Consider the following 12103-nt stretch of genomic DNA (forward strand, 5'->3'; position numbering starts at 1 on the left):
GGGAGTGTTCGGACGTGAGTTCGAATAGCTATCCTAAAGTTCGATACATCTCTGATTGTTCTAGTAGATGATAGAGCTTGGAAGGAGTTCAACGTAAGCTGCCTACACAGAGCTCACAGCCTACAGCTGGCAGGGTGAGAGGCAAATGATCACGCTCACGTGACCACGCGTCCGCAAAACCCACACAGCTCGAATCGCGTTTCTGGCAGTCCGCCATTTTGATCCTAAAATACATTTTTCCAAACACTACATACACAGAATACCCTTGCTCCTAGATTGTCGCCGTCCCGGGTATGCGCAGCTCTAGCCGACGACAGGCAGCCCGAGGTGCGGCGCGAGCCGCTCACGAATGAAGTCCTCGACAGAGTGCAATTCCACGCCGAGCGCGAGGACGTTCTCGTCCGGGATCTCCTTCCCGCCATACATGCCCATCTCATTGTACAGCCGGAACATGATGTCGCGGTCCGGCACCCCCATCGTCGCCAGCGTCACGTACGCCGCGCGCTTGCCCGTCACTGCGCCACACCGTCAGCGGATGCGAGAGGCGGGGCGGGATGGGAAAGGCGGACCACGCACCCTTGGTCACTGCCGCGACGATCTCCTTCGGCGACACCCGGGCGTTGCTCACGTAGTACAGGTACTCGTGGTGCAGCTCCGGCCGCGCCTCGTACTGGTCCAGCACCGCCTTCGTCACCCCCGCGAGGTCCTTCTCCACATCAGCATCGCGACTTCCGCACCCGTCAGCACACGCACTTGCACACGGGCACAATGGACGCACGCTTCGTGTCCTCCTTGACCACCGGCTGGCGGAACTCCACCACGTCCGCCTCGGGGTCGTACCGCATGTGCGCACGGTACACCATGTTTTCGTAGAAGTTGCCTGTATACAGGAACGTCGCCGGGAGGCCCCTCTCCTAGATGTACTCGTCCACCTGGCACTTCCCTGCGTACGGAGCGCGTCAGCAGCAGCAGCACACATACCAGCTGCGGACGGACGCACCCTCATAGATCCGCGAGACGAGCCGCCCGCCGGAGATCTTGCGCGAGCTCGGGAGCGTGCTCCACACAAAGCACGCGACGCCCGCCGCGAGAGCGGCGTCGACAAGATTCTTGCCCTGCTGCTCCTCGCTCCCGGGGTCGTCCTTGATTTTCTGCGCGAAAGGATCGGCGACGTTTCAAGTGGAAGAGCGGTAGAAGGTCAAGGAAATCCGTCCATCGCTACTTAAGAGCACACTGCACCGCCGCACTACCCCCCGTAACTTGAGGGCATTATCCCAAAACAGGCGGTCATGCCTTCCCTACATGTCGCAGAAACGGGATCTCCGTTTGAACTGAAAACACCCATTGTCACAAAAATACGGCGCTTCTCCACTTCTAAATAGACATCTCACTGCCAGTTTCCGGAGGTTCACCGTTGCAGCCGTTACCACGGCCTATGATTGGCGCGGCGAGGTATCGGAGTTCCATCTGCGACACGCCTGTTGGCAGACTGATTGCCCCGCGAGCATGCGGCGGTCCAATTTCGCATGCAAGGGCGCGGCACTGCTCAGACTTTGTGAACGAGGAGAGGGAGTGGAGGTCCTCCCGATCTCGTTCACCCGAGCCTCCAACGTGCCACGCCGCTCAAGATAGAGCGTAATATGTCCCAGCACATAAGACACAAAGGTTGGCACATTCGCGAACTACCCTGGCAGCCCAATGCAAGCTCTCGTCTGAGAGGCAGCCGAGTAGATACCACCCACTGCGACTGCGAGCGGATGGCCCTAGGCGTGCTCGGGCAGCCGCAGATTCACAGTACCCGCCCACTTCGACCTAACAGGAGCAAAACTCTCCACACTCACCCAACGCCTCGCATACCAAGGGATAAGAGAACAACGGAACCGGCGCAAACAGACTCTTCCGGATTCTTGTCTCAGAGGCAGCACACTTAATCTGGAAGATCCGCTGCGAAAGACGTATCGGTGATCGAAATGACGAAAACAAACACTCCACAAATGAAATTACATGACGATGGTACACAGCGGTCAACCTCCGATTACAACTTGACCAACGTATGGCCACCCTACACCCCAATGTACGATCCATCCCAAAATCCTCGGTCCTCTCCACATGGAGCAACACCCTCAACGACGAAAAAAGCCTACCCGAAGACTGGACTCACTCAAAGGTTCTAGTGGGTATAGATCCTCCCGAGCGCCAACTACGGCCGGAGCGACGACGGAAGATCGAGCCCCACACTGCCCGCCCACCGGGCGGCGGGCGTGCGTAAGTAGCATTTTTTCCTTTTGGTGGAGTACCCCGGGTGAAATCCCCGCATCCAGTGGACCTCGTGAACGAACCTTGTTCGTCTGCACGCAGTGTCGAGCCTTCTCAGGCAACACTCCTCCAAAAAAGAAAAGAGATAGCATCTATAAGTGTGCTAACAAACTCAAGAAATGTTCCTTCAGGGCAGGGCAGACCGAGTAGTCTCGACTGAATCGACGTGCTGAGAAATCACCAGGAAGGAAGACGTTGAACCTGGAAGTTATCGGCGCTTGTTCACACTGGTGAATCTCACTGGGCAGGCGATCTACAGGATAGCGAAATTTACTACACATTTCAACAGGCCCAAAATTCCCGAATCAATGCCTGAGATATCCAGTGAATGTGGATTTTCACCGACGAAACTGTTGCTGTTCACCACTTCTCGGGCCCATAGTGCGTATACATACCCAACAGGGCTCTCCCGGGATATGCATACCTATGTCCGGGGGACTTTGACTTACAAACTCACACCACTTCGCTTGCCTTTAACAGCTCCCTGCATCGCGACGCAATCTGACCCCCCTGCTTACAAACCCTGCCTGGTGCAGTTTGGACACTTTTGCTGATGCACCCGCGTCTCTTCGCGCGCCAGGATGACTATTCTCCTCCTCACGCTCGTCACAATAATTTAGATGACGCGATTCCCTTCCGCACCTATAAAACAGCGTGCTATACAACTCTATCCTATCGCAGAATCCTGCGCTTTACTACCATCGGCCCACTCGCACTCGCACTTGCACCAGCATTCTTGTCTCACCGCACGCAACGATGGTCCTGAAACTGCACGGCTCCCCTCTTAGCGCCTGCACACGTCGCGCCGCGATGGTGCTGAAAGAGAAAAATGTGCCTTACGAGCTCGTTCTCGTCGACCTCTCCAAGGGCGAACACAAGGCCGCCGCGTACACCGCCGTGCAACCTTTCGGCCAGGTGCCGTACATCGTCGACGACGACGGCTTCACCCTATATGAGTCTCGCGCCATCGCCCGCTACATCGCGGTCAAGTACGCTGCTCAGGGCGAGAAGCTCTTGCCGCCGCTCACCGACTTGCACGCCTTGGCGAAGTTCGAGCAGGCCGCGAGCATCGAGCTGACGAACTTTGAACCGTTTGCGCATGGGATCGCCGCGGAGCGTGTGTTCAAGCCGTGAGTGCTCTTCTCTTACCACCCGCCGCGCGAGCTAACTGCTGCTGACCCTCTTCCCACAGGCGCGGCGGCGGCGTCACCGACGAGAAACTCGTCGCGGACTACGTCGCGTCGCTCAAGTCCAAGCTCGACGTATACGACGTCATCCTTTCCAAGTCGAAGTACCTCGCAGGCGACGTGAGTCTTCCGCCCTCTTCTCTTTTTTGGCAATTTTGACCCACACTGACTTCCCAGGAGCTCACGCTCGCGGACCTCTTCCACGTCCCGTACGGCCCTGCGCTCAAGCTCGCGGGTGTTGACGTCCTCGAGGACCCCAGCCGGCCGAATGTCCTTAGGTGCGTCTCTTCCTCACGCCTCTCAAACCCCTCGCGAATGCGTTGACATTTGTCTCCAGGTGGTGGAAGGAAATCAGCTCCCGCCCGTCCTGGCTTGCCCTCAAGGACGGCGAATAAGCGTCACGGTTCGTGAATGAGTATGGTAGGTCGCAGGTCGTGTACAACTGTATTATATCCCTTTGTCTGCAAAAGCTTGACCTCAGAGAGACGTCCGCTGTGACTCATGAGCACTCCAGTATTCATTATTACACGATTAAATAGTCTCGGGCGTGGGTCAGCCTGTGTTGCGCGGCTGTTAATTCGTGCTAGTAGTCGCAGGTGTGTGTTGTGGGTCTTCCGGCCTGATATACAGAGCGGGCCGCCGATTAAAAAGCATTATCAAGTCGTCAAGGTCTCTTCGAAATCCTCTGAGAGGACTTCAAGCTGGGTCGGCAGTGATTACGGAGGTAGTCAACTTGGACAGCTAACGACTTTAAGGCTCACATCTCCCGCGACGGAAATTATAGATGTATTATCGCATTCCACGCAAGCGCACAGCCAGCGGTCGAGATGCAAAAACGGAAGAGACGGGTGGAGTGAGCGCGGGCGACAGCGGGAAAAGGTGGGACACACCGATGAGGGCGGGCACGATCCAGTAGGGCATCTGCCCCGACAGGCGGCGATACCCGTTGAACAGCCAGCTGCGGAACATGTGGTGCGTCGCGCGCTGCTGGAACGGCGACATGGCAGCGAATAAGTAAGTGAAAATGTTACAGGACGCGTTCGTTCTCGGTTGGACTCTGATATCTGAATACGTACTTCGCCACAACCTCTACCCATCCCATGACTCTGCCTACCACCGTCTGTCTTTACTGCACACCATTCTATCCCGGACTTTTACTGTTGCGTGACACTGCGGGCATAGTGTACTTATGTCACGGTATATGCTTCTTGACTTGCCTGATTTGGAATGTAGGATCCATTCTAATGGCATTCGATATAATCGCATTACAAGTTCCGCGCCTTTTCTGTGATGGTATATGCTTGCCCGGAGGGCCGAGGCGCCAGTGAAGAGACGCTTTGATGAAGTTTGATCAGTCGACCACCGTGACGCACAGCTTCCCGACAGGAATTTTCTTCCTCTCGTATCAGAGTTTCTCCTCGCAATCCTGGTGCCAAACTTTAAGTAATTTGACTTCACTGAGTGCAACTCAACTGTGAGTCTGTCCGTGGAACAGTGCATGGCCTTGAGGAGTTGTTTATTCAATACTAACGGCGGGTCTACCGTATTCATAGGCTCGTTACTCTGCATCTCTGACAAACACTTAATTTCTTTATGACTCTCAGTCCTGTCAATCTTCCGTTTGAATTACCCAACGAAGACCGGCCGTCCAGGTTGCCTAGTCCTTCGGCAAACTCAGACGACGCATATTCTACTATTAGTAGCAAGAAGTTCGGATCTGTCCATGAAGGCAGCGAACCAGACGCATACACTGGTCAGGAAATATCATCGGACGGCCTTGTTCCCGCTTCAAGTTCTCCAGTGTTCTCATCTCCCACAACTGCTGTAACACCTCCGGACAATGACTACGGTGGGGACATCTCAAGCTACAGCTTCCGACCTGTCGTGATCGAAGGTGATGGCTCTGTGGGTTCACCTGGCGACTTCTTCTCTGCGGATTCGGATGATGGACTCAACCCTTGCTTGAGAACGTCCGAAGCTTGCAGGGAGCAAACCAACTCCACTGTGTCTCCTTCTAGCTTCTCTGTGCACCGGGAATATATCTCTGACGGCTCCATCAATGTTCAAAGTTCTGGAGACGTCGATGGGTGCAAATCCTTGGGCGACGATATGGCTATGTGCTCTCCTTTACCATCTCCATCAGAACCCTCCTTCCTCTGTCGTGTCAATGATATGCTACTCGCTGTACAGCAGGAGCGTCGGCAAGCTGAGTTCCGACAGCGCATAGTCAATCGTCCTAATGAGACAGGCTCCGGTACCCATGTCCATACGCTCGCTACTAGTGCTTTGAACGGTCCTTCGTCGGAAACAAGTATTCTTCTGGGCAATCCAGACAATCGGTCGGGTGAAACATACGCTGTGTCTACGCTATTTAGTCCTGTGCTACATTCTACATCCGTAATGGCCTCTGGGACTTCTTCATCAGCGATTGTCTCTCGTTTGATTTTCTCTGGCTCTACTTCGCAGTCTGGCTCTACGCAGTCCGTGTCTCGTCCCTGCTCTCTCAGTCAATCTCAGCCTTACAACGCAAACTCTGATCGCGACAAACCCATCTCCGCAGACCAGAGCAGTATGGACGCTACTGTTGAGCGCACATATACCCATGCTCACGCTGGCGACCCCGAAGGAAGACACCTCAACGTGGACAGCCTAGCATCTCCAGCAAATCCTGGCGAGCAAAGGAAGAATGAAGCCACGTCAACGGAGTCTCAGGCAAGCTCGCGACCCGTTCTTGGCCTCAAGCGTCAGTTATCAACTCGTGGAGCCTCCACTGCAGGGGAAGTGAACGGCAGCCCACTCAACAAGCGCAAATCATGCGCATATACCCACTCCGAGGAATCGGACCAGTGCCAAGTGGAACGCAGGCGCAAACGAGTCAGGCTGTCCATGGAGTCCCGGTTTTTCAAGCGGAAGGATAGCGGAGGCCTCAAAAGCAAACCTCGGCAAGAAGAGCCCAACGTGTCCATGAATCGTGCCTATGCGAAAGTCCCTGCGAGTCTCAGACGGGCCGAGTCGCTCATGTCGGAGGCGTCGATGTACGCAGAAGAGAAGGTGAATGTCACGCGTTTCTCCAGCGACATTGACTTGACGACTTCCCAGGAGAACCTTGATCCGCGAGGACACGCCGACGATGAAGCAGAAATGTCAGACTCCACGCCCCACGATGGTAGCAGTTCATTCGCAAGTAGTAGGAAGTCGCCTAACCGCACCCTGAAAACTTTCTATACTCCCGAGCACCACTATATTCCTACTGCTCCCGCTACACCCGCTACACCCGTCCAAACTCGGCGGGGCATGCGATCTACTCGCCAGCGTTCGCACAGTCGGACTGACGCCCTGGCAGCTGTGCCGATTATTGCGCCTCCTCCATTCGAGATGATCCCGAGGGGGCCTATTTCAGCGGAGGATGCAGCCGAGCAGAGAATCACAGTCATGTTGGAGAAGGAGAGACAGCAACGGGAAGAGGATCGTCTCGGAGCTAAGGGCCAGAGAACATCCGAACCTCAGGCGGATGAGATAGTTAAAGATGGGCACGATGAAAGAAATGGGGCGGATGAACAAGTACATGCTTGGAGAGCAGGAGTGAATGCGGGTAATCCGGAAGAAGCGATTAAGGTAAAGATTGAAGACAAGTACGGCGAAGAAAGCGTGTTTAGCCGAATGCCTCTGTTCTCGCTTGGGATAGAAGAAGGTTTGCGAAGAGAGGTTGTCGAGTGGATCCTGGATGTGCGTCCGAGCCAGGCAGGCGGGCCTCTCTTTCCTTCATATCCTAGCTCGATTACCCTCTAATCAGTTCCCCTCGCCCATACAGGTGGTCCCTGGAACGTACCCCACGAAGCCTAAGTTCTGCTTGCACCTGCGTGACCAGCTCACTACTTCAGAAGAGACGCGTTTTCACGCTGCGTACCTATTTATGCGCTACTTTTTGCGCGTCGGCAGTGGGCCCGAGTCTCCCAAGGCTAGAGGTATGGACATGATTCTGCTGCGCGAAGGTCGTGAGGCCGTTACGTGGGACGTGGCTGTTGCCTGTATTGCGCTCTGTGTAAAGGTGCATTACATACGCTGTTCTCGATGGATATCCACTGACTGTGCTGTAGTTTCACCGGGATTCGCTACTGCCCTTGTACATCATTCTTGCTTGTGAATTTTTGTCCATAGCTCCGCACTCCATATCAAACGATGATCTCGAGGTATTCTCGTTGTTGCGATCACCAAGCTGCTTACATAGCCTGTCTCTAGGCGTCGCAGCGAGATGTCTTGCAGACCTTCTCCTTCAACATCGGCAGTATCACGCCAGAATCGTACATGCAAGAACTATGGCTTGCGCTGCCTAGCCTGCGAAAGCTGCTAGGCTTTGATAACGGCTGGAAGGTCGCACAGACGGAAGCATGGTCTGTGTTACTTGACGCTCTCTTACGTGAGCTCATCACATTTAAACGCCGACCGCAGTCGTTGACACCGATATTACTCATAGAGGAGGATATGCTCCGCTTCCCTGTGTCGCTGCTGACCGCCTCAGCGCTAATCGACGGAGTCATCGAGTCGCTCGCGCGCCGGTACATGGAGGAGTCGTTCCGCAAGGTGGGCTGGCTCACTACCAGCTGCCAGTGCAGACAATTCAGGAAGAAGGCCATCAAGGCCGCGTCGGGGTTCATGCTCGACATACAGGAGATTCTCGGATACTCAGCGGTGAGCCTTTACCATAACAATTTTTGCATGGATGATATTGCTAACAGCGAAGGCAGAAGGATTTGAAGTTCTGTCGGCAGTGGTTGCGGTCGATCGTCTGAGTGGCTGTCGGGTGTACTCCAGCGGTTCACTTCTCTTGTGCTCGGCTGCAGTCTCGGACGATTTCGAACTCTGTCATTTTTACAGTGTTGCGTGTCCCGTCTGCATGTCTACTTAGGCTCTTGTTCATACTCGTTGCTGCCTGTCTCATGACATGGGAGATCTATAGGCGCGATGAACCCGGCCCTTTAACGTAGATACCCCACTACCGTCGGACTTACGACAGCGCTCATGTAAGTTATATACTTTGCGAATCTAAATTCCGCTCACGGCAAAGACCGGCTGGATTATTTAAACAGGGCGTTTGATTGGACAATTTGCAGAGGTCCATCCATGTCCTTCGGCATCTTTGTTTTCCCATGACCACCGCTCGTCAGAAGCACTTGCGACTTCAGAAAGGAGCGTGAGTCGCAACCTAAGCATATTGTTCATGAAAACAAACAATGTGACTCCGAGATGAGCCAATGGGTCAGACAGCCCATAGTGAATGGTGGGTCATCCATCCAAGATTCACTGCTTGTGATCCTCCCATTAAGTCCTACGTTATCGTGGTCTTGAAGTGTATCTCAGGGAATTCTTCTGGAGGATGGTGTCCCGCCTCACATCGGTGGAATGCACATCGGTGGAATGCACATCGGTGGAATGAACTTCGGGCCTCACCTGCTGCCCAATGTCTGCGCGGCCTCACACATCCCTCTCGATCGTTGTCTGTCTTCGAGGAGATCATCAGATCTGTGGCATATTTTCATCACGAGCCTGCGCAGTTGCCTGAGTACTATCTGCCGTGAAGCCGTTACTTATCTTGGAATCCTGTTTTTCCGTGCTTCGTCAGTCGGTCCGCCCTTCTGACGTGCTTTGCTTCCTAATACTTGGATTCATCCCATCATGAATCGTCTCCAGGCTTCTCTCTGGTCACATATAATGGCTAGTGGGAAGCCTTGGTTGTAACTACTCTCTGGTGCATATACTCAAGATGGACTCACAAACTGTCGCGGGCCCACCCTCGGAATCGGAGAAGAAAAGTGACGAATTATCGCTGCGAACGGTTGTGGTAACTCCCACGAATACCGAGCTTGACTTTCCGGAAGGCGGGTGGGAAGCATGGACCGTAGTCTTTGGCGGGTTCATGGCCTTTATAGCCTCGTTCGGCGTAATGAATACATATGTGAGCAAATTCATTACAGTTCAATACGTATGAGAACGTATGATATTGATGGTGTTCGCGATTAGGGTGTCTTCCAGGATTACTACTCATCGACACTTCTGACAAAGTCGTCGTCATCCACGATCTCGCTCATTGGAGCGATCCAGATATATCTGCTGTACGGAGCTGGTCCGATCGTGGGCAGGATTTACGACGCGTATGGAACTAGCGTAATTTGCTTTCCTTTCAGCCGACGTACTACTACTGAACTATAGCATGCAGGTTATCATCCCTGTGGGCTCGTTCCTGACAGTGTTCTCTCTTATGATGGTGTCTTTAGCTCAGGAAAACCAACCATACCAGCTGTTTCTATCACAAGGGATCCTCTTCGGTATTGGCATAGCAGCGATGTAGGTTCTCTCGTCATCCTTGCAGAGTTAGATGTGGAATGAACCATCGTATGTAGCTTCAATCCCGCTATGGCCGTCGTAGGCCACTGGTTCCGTCGCAGGAGGGCCTACGCGATGGGCATAGTCGCCTCAGGGAGCTCCGTTGGCGGGGTGTTCTTTCCCATTATGCTCCAGCGGCTCATACCCACCATAGGGTTTCCGTGGGCAGTGCGTGCGATGGCATTCGTCTGCCTATTCTGCCTGGTCGTTGCGTGCTTCACGATCCGTACGCGGCTCCCCGGCTCGCGCCGTATCACCCTCCGAGGCCTAATAGACTTTGACGGCTTCCGCGATAAGAAGTACGTGTTCGCGGCTGCAGGGGCATTCCTGTGAGCACATACCTGCATGGCTCATGTGCGCAGGATGAAACGATGACATACTTGAACAGCATATTCTACGCGCTGTTCATCCCGTATTTTTACATCGAGATCTACGCGGACATGCAGGGCGTGCCGCATAATCTGGCGATCTACCTTCTCCCTATCATCAATGCCACGGGCATCCCGTCCCGGATTATTCCAGGCATTCTCGCAGACAGATTTGGGTGGTGAGCACATCCGGATGCTGACTTCGTGGAATCGTCGGAATAACCACGACTCTGCATTCGCAGTCTCAATGTCTTGGTGCCATCGTCGATCATCACCAGCATCTTCGTCCTGGCCCTTTGGCTGCCAGCGCGGAACTCTGGGGAAATTATCGCCTTCGCCGCGCTCTATGGCCTATTCACAGGTACATCTTACTCTACGCGATAGCACTCGATCATACCTTTGATGTATCTATCTCCTGCAGGAGGGGTCGTCTCACTGCTACCCGCATACATCTACAAGATCTCCCCCCTGGAGAAGTACGGTGCCCGTCTGGGTGCGTCTCATGCCTTCACACTACCATACTTCTTGTCGCGCTGACCATTCATCCCGATGTGCTAGGTTCACTGTACATGGTCGTTGGCATCGCCACCCTTGTTGGCACGCCGACCGCGGGCGCGTTCGTGCATGTAGTCAACAACAAGCACTTCAATGGGCTCATCATCTTCTGCGGCGTCTTCATCGCGGTGGGCGGCGCCATCCTCGGCCTCACCGGCGCGTTCACGAAGGAGGAGAGGGCGTCAGCGCACGTCGGTGAGCCGTAGCGCGTGCCAGTGTCAGGGGGTGGGTGTGGTTTCGTTTGCACAAGTCGCCAGCGTCCCAAGCGGACGCTTGGCTACGTGGTGCTGTGTTTATGCGTGAGCATGGCCCTGCTTGGACCTGGTGCCGCGGATATGGTAATTGAGCTTTGCGCTGAGGCTCCCGCCAGACCGATTATTCATCACCGTATGTTTTCTAATACTCCTGTGAGAGAGACAGAGGCTCACAGAGAGCTGCTCCGTTTTGCCGAGTCAAGAACGGGTTTTCTAATAAGAAAGGGCAGGGAGCCGTTATAGATACTTCCGCCTTCGTTCGTGTTTAACTTCGACTCGGGCAATCATTTACTACACAAGAGCGATGACCGCTTAGAAGGGGCTGTCCACTGGCACCTCCTACATGTAATATGGTCGGGTCATGGGCCGCATTCTATTTTGCATCACCCAACGGGGCGCAACTATCAACGATGCGTCGTCACGGGCCTTTCATCGCTTCCTTTTGCCTAGAGAAATACTCATTTATATCCGCCAGATAATTACAACTCTCGTTTCTAGCGAACCTGTAATGGGATATCTTGGTGGAACGCTCTCGCTGGCCGGCTGCATTCGGGGTGCTCACCTAACGTTCGATGTTCCTCCAAAACGGCGTCAACCCGCTTTGACAATGAAGGCCGCAATAGTTTGATTCTACGTTGTTCACCCGCAGCGCGTGAACAGGTGGGGGATAGAGTGGCTTCAACGCCTTGTCGCCTACGCCCAATACATGGTCAGAAGAGGCTAATGGTAACTCAGAGTAGAGGTACCGTTTTCTCATTGGTTTCATTGACTTGTCACTTGCGATAATTTTCGTCCTAAAACCTTGTCAATCGCGGAAACTCTTCTAACGATACACCTTTCTCAATTAATCGTCGTACACATACCGCTGCGCCTACACTTACTCTGACCTTACCATTCCTGTTGTTCTGCAACGTAGTGATGGATACTCATGTCGCATGCTTCAATCAATAAACATACATGTTCCGATAGAATTCATAGGGGTACATAGAAATCCTTCATACAATACATAAGAGATATCCTTCCGCGTACAAGATGATCAAAT

The 12103-nt window shown here is 53.7% G+C and overlaps 6 protein-coding genes across 6 annotated transcripts; 4 read left to right on the plus strand and 2 right to left on the minus strand.

Moving 5' to 3' along the window:
* Positions 1-303: 303 nt before the first annotated feature.
* On the minus strand, positions 304-863 carry SCP_0506370 (hypothetical protein; the record flags this gene model as incomplete). Its single annotated transcript, XM_027758694.1, has 4 exons — positions 304-515; positions 577-728; positions 779-803; positions 854-863. 4 exons carry the CDS (start codon positions 861-863, stop codon positions 304-306), a joined length of 399 nt encoding a protein of 132 aa, XP_027614495.1.
* Positions 864-3072: 2209 nt separating this feature from the next.
* Positions 3073-3898, plus strand: SCP_0506380 (Glutathione S-transferase hmp2; the record flags this gene model as incomplete). The annotated part of the gene is made up of 4 exons (XM_027758695.1): positions 3073-3446; positions 3509-3623; positions 3681-3781; positions 3841-3898. The coding sequence occupies 4 exons, from the start codon at positions 3073-3075 to the stop codon at positions 3896-3898; spliced, it is 648 nt and encodes a 215-aa protein (XP_027614496.1).
* Positions 3899-4292: 394 nt separating this feature from the next.
* On the minus strand, positions 4293-4505 carry SCP_0506390 (hypothetical protein; the record flags this gene model as incomplete). Its single annotated transcript, XM_027758696.1, has 1 exon — positions 4293-4505. One exon carries the CDS (start codon positions 4503-4505, stop codon positions 4293-4295), a length of 213 nt encoding a protein of 70 aa, XP_027614497.1.
* A 591-nt stretch (positions 4506-5096) lies between these two features.
* Positions 5097-7292, plus strand: SCP_0506400 (hypothetical protein; the record flags this gene model as incomplete). The annotated part of the gene is made up of 2 exons (XM_027758697.1): positions 5097-6554; positions 6603-7292. The coding sequence occupies 2 exons, from the start codon at positions 5097-5099 to the stop codon at positions 7290-7292; spliced, it is 2148 nt and encodes a 715-aa protein (XP_027614498.1).
* Positions 7293-7416: 124 nt separating this feature from the next.
* SCP_0506410 (hypothetical protein) lies at positions 7417-8293 on the plus strand (the record flags this gene model as incomplete). Its single annotated transcript, XM_027758698.1, has 5 exons — positions 7417-7551; positions 7601-7693; positions 7743-7920; positions 7978-8192; positions 8249-8293. The coding sequence occupies 5 exons, from the start codon at positions 7417-7419 to the stop codon at positions 8291-8293; spliced, it is 666 nt and encodes a 221-aa protein (XP_027614499.1).
* A 971-nt stretch (positions 8294-9264) lies between these two features.
* SCP_0506420 (Aspyridones efflux protein) lies at positions 9265-11013 on the plus strand (the record flags this gene model as incomplete). The annotated part of the gene is made up of 8 exons (XM_027758699.1): positions 9265-9456; positions 9522-9665; positions 9718-9845; positions 9902-10213; positions 10273-10431; positions 10495-10613; positions 10674-10745; positions 10811-11013. The coding sequence occupies 8 exons, from the start codon at positions 9265-9267 to the stop codon at positions 11011-11013; spliced, it is 1329 nt and encodes a 442-aa protein (XP_027614500.1).
* Between the last annotated feature and the right edge of the window lie 1090 nt (positions 11014-12103).

The sequence above is a fragment of the Sparassis crispa genome (genome assembly GCF_003851025.1).
Source record: "Sparassis crispa DNA, contig_000004F, whole genome shotgun sequence".
NCBI classification, from domain to species: domain Eukaryota; kingdom Fungi; phylum Basidiomycota; class Agaricomycetes; order Polyporales; family Sparassidaceae; genus Sparassis; species Sparassis crispa.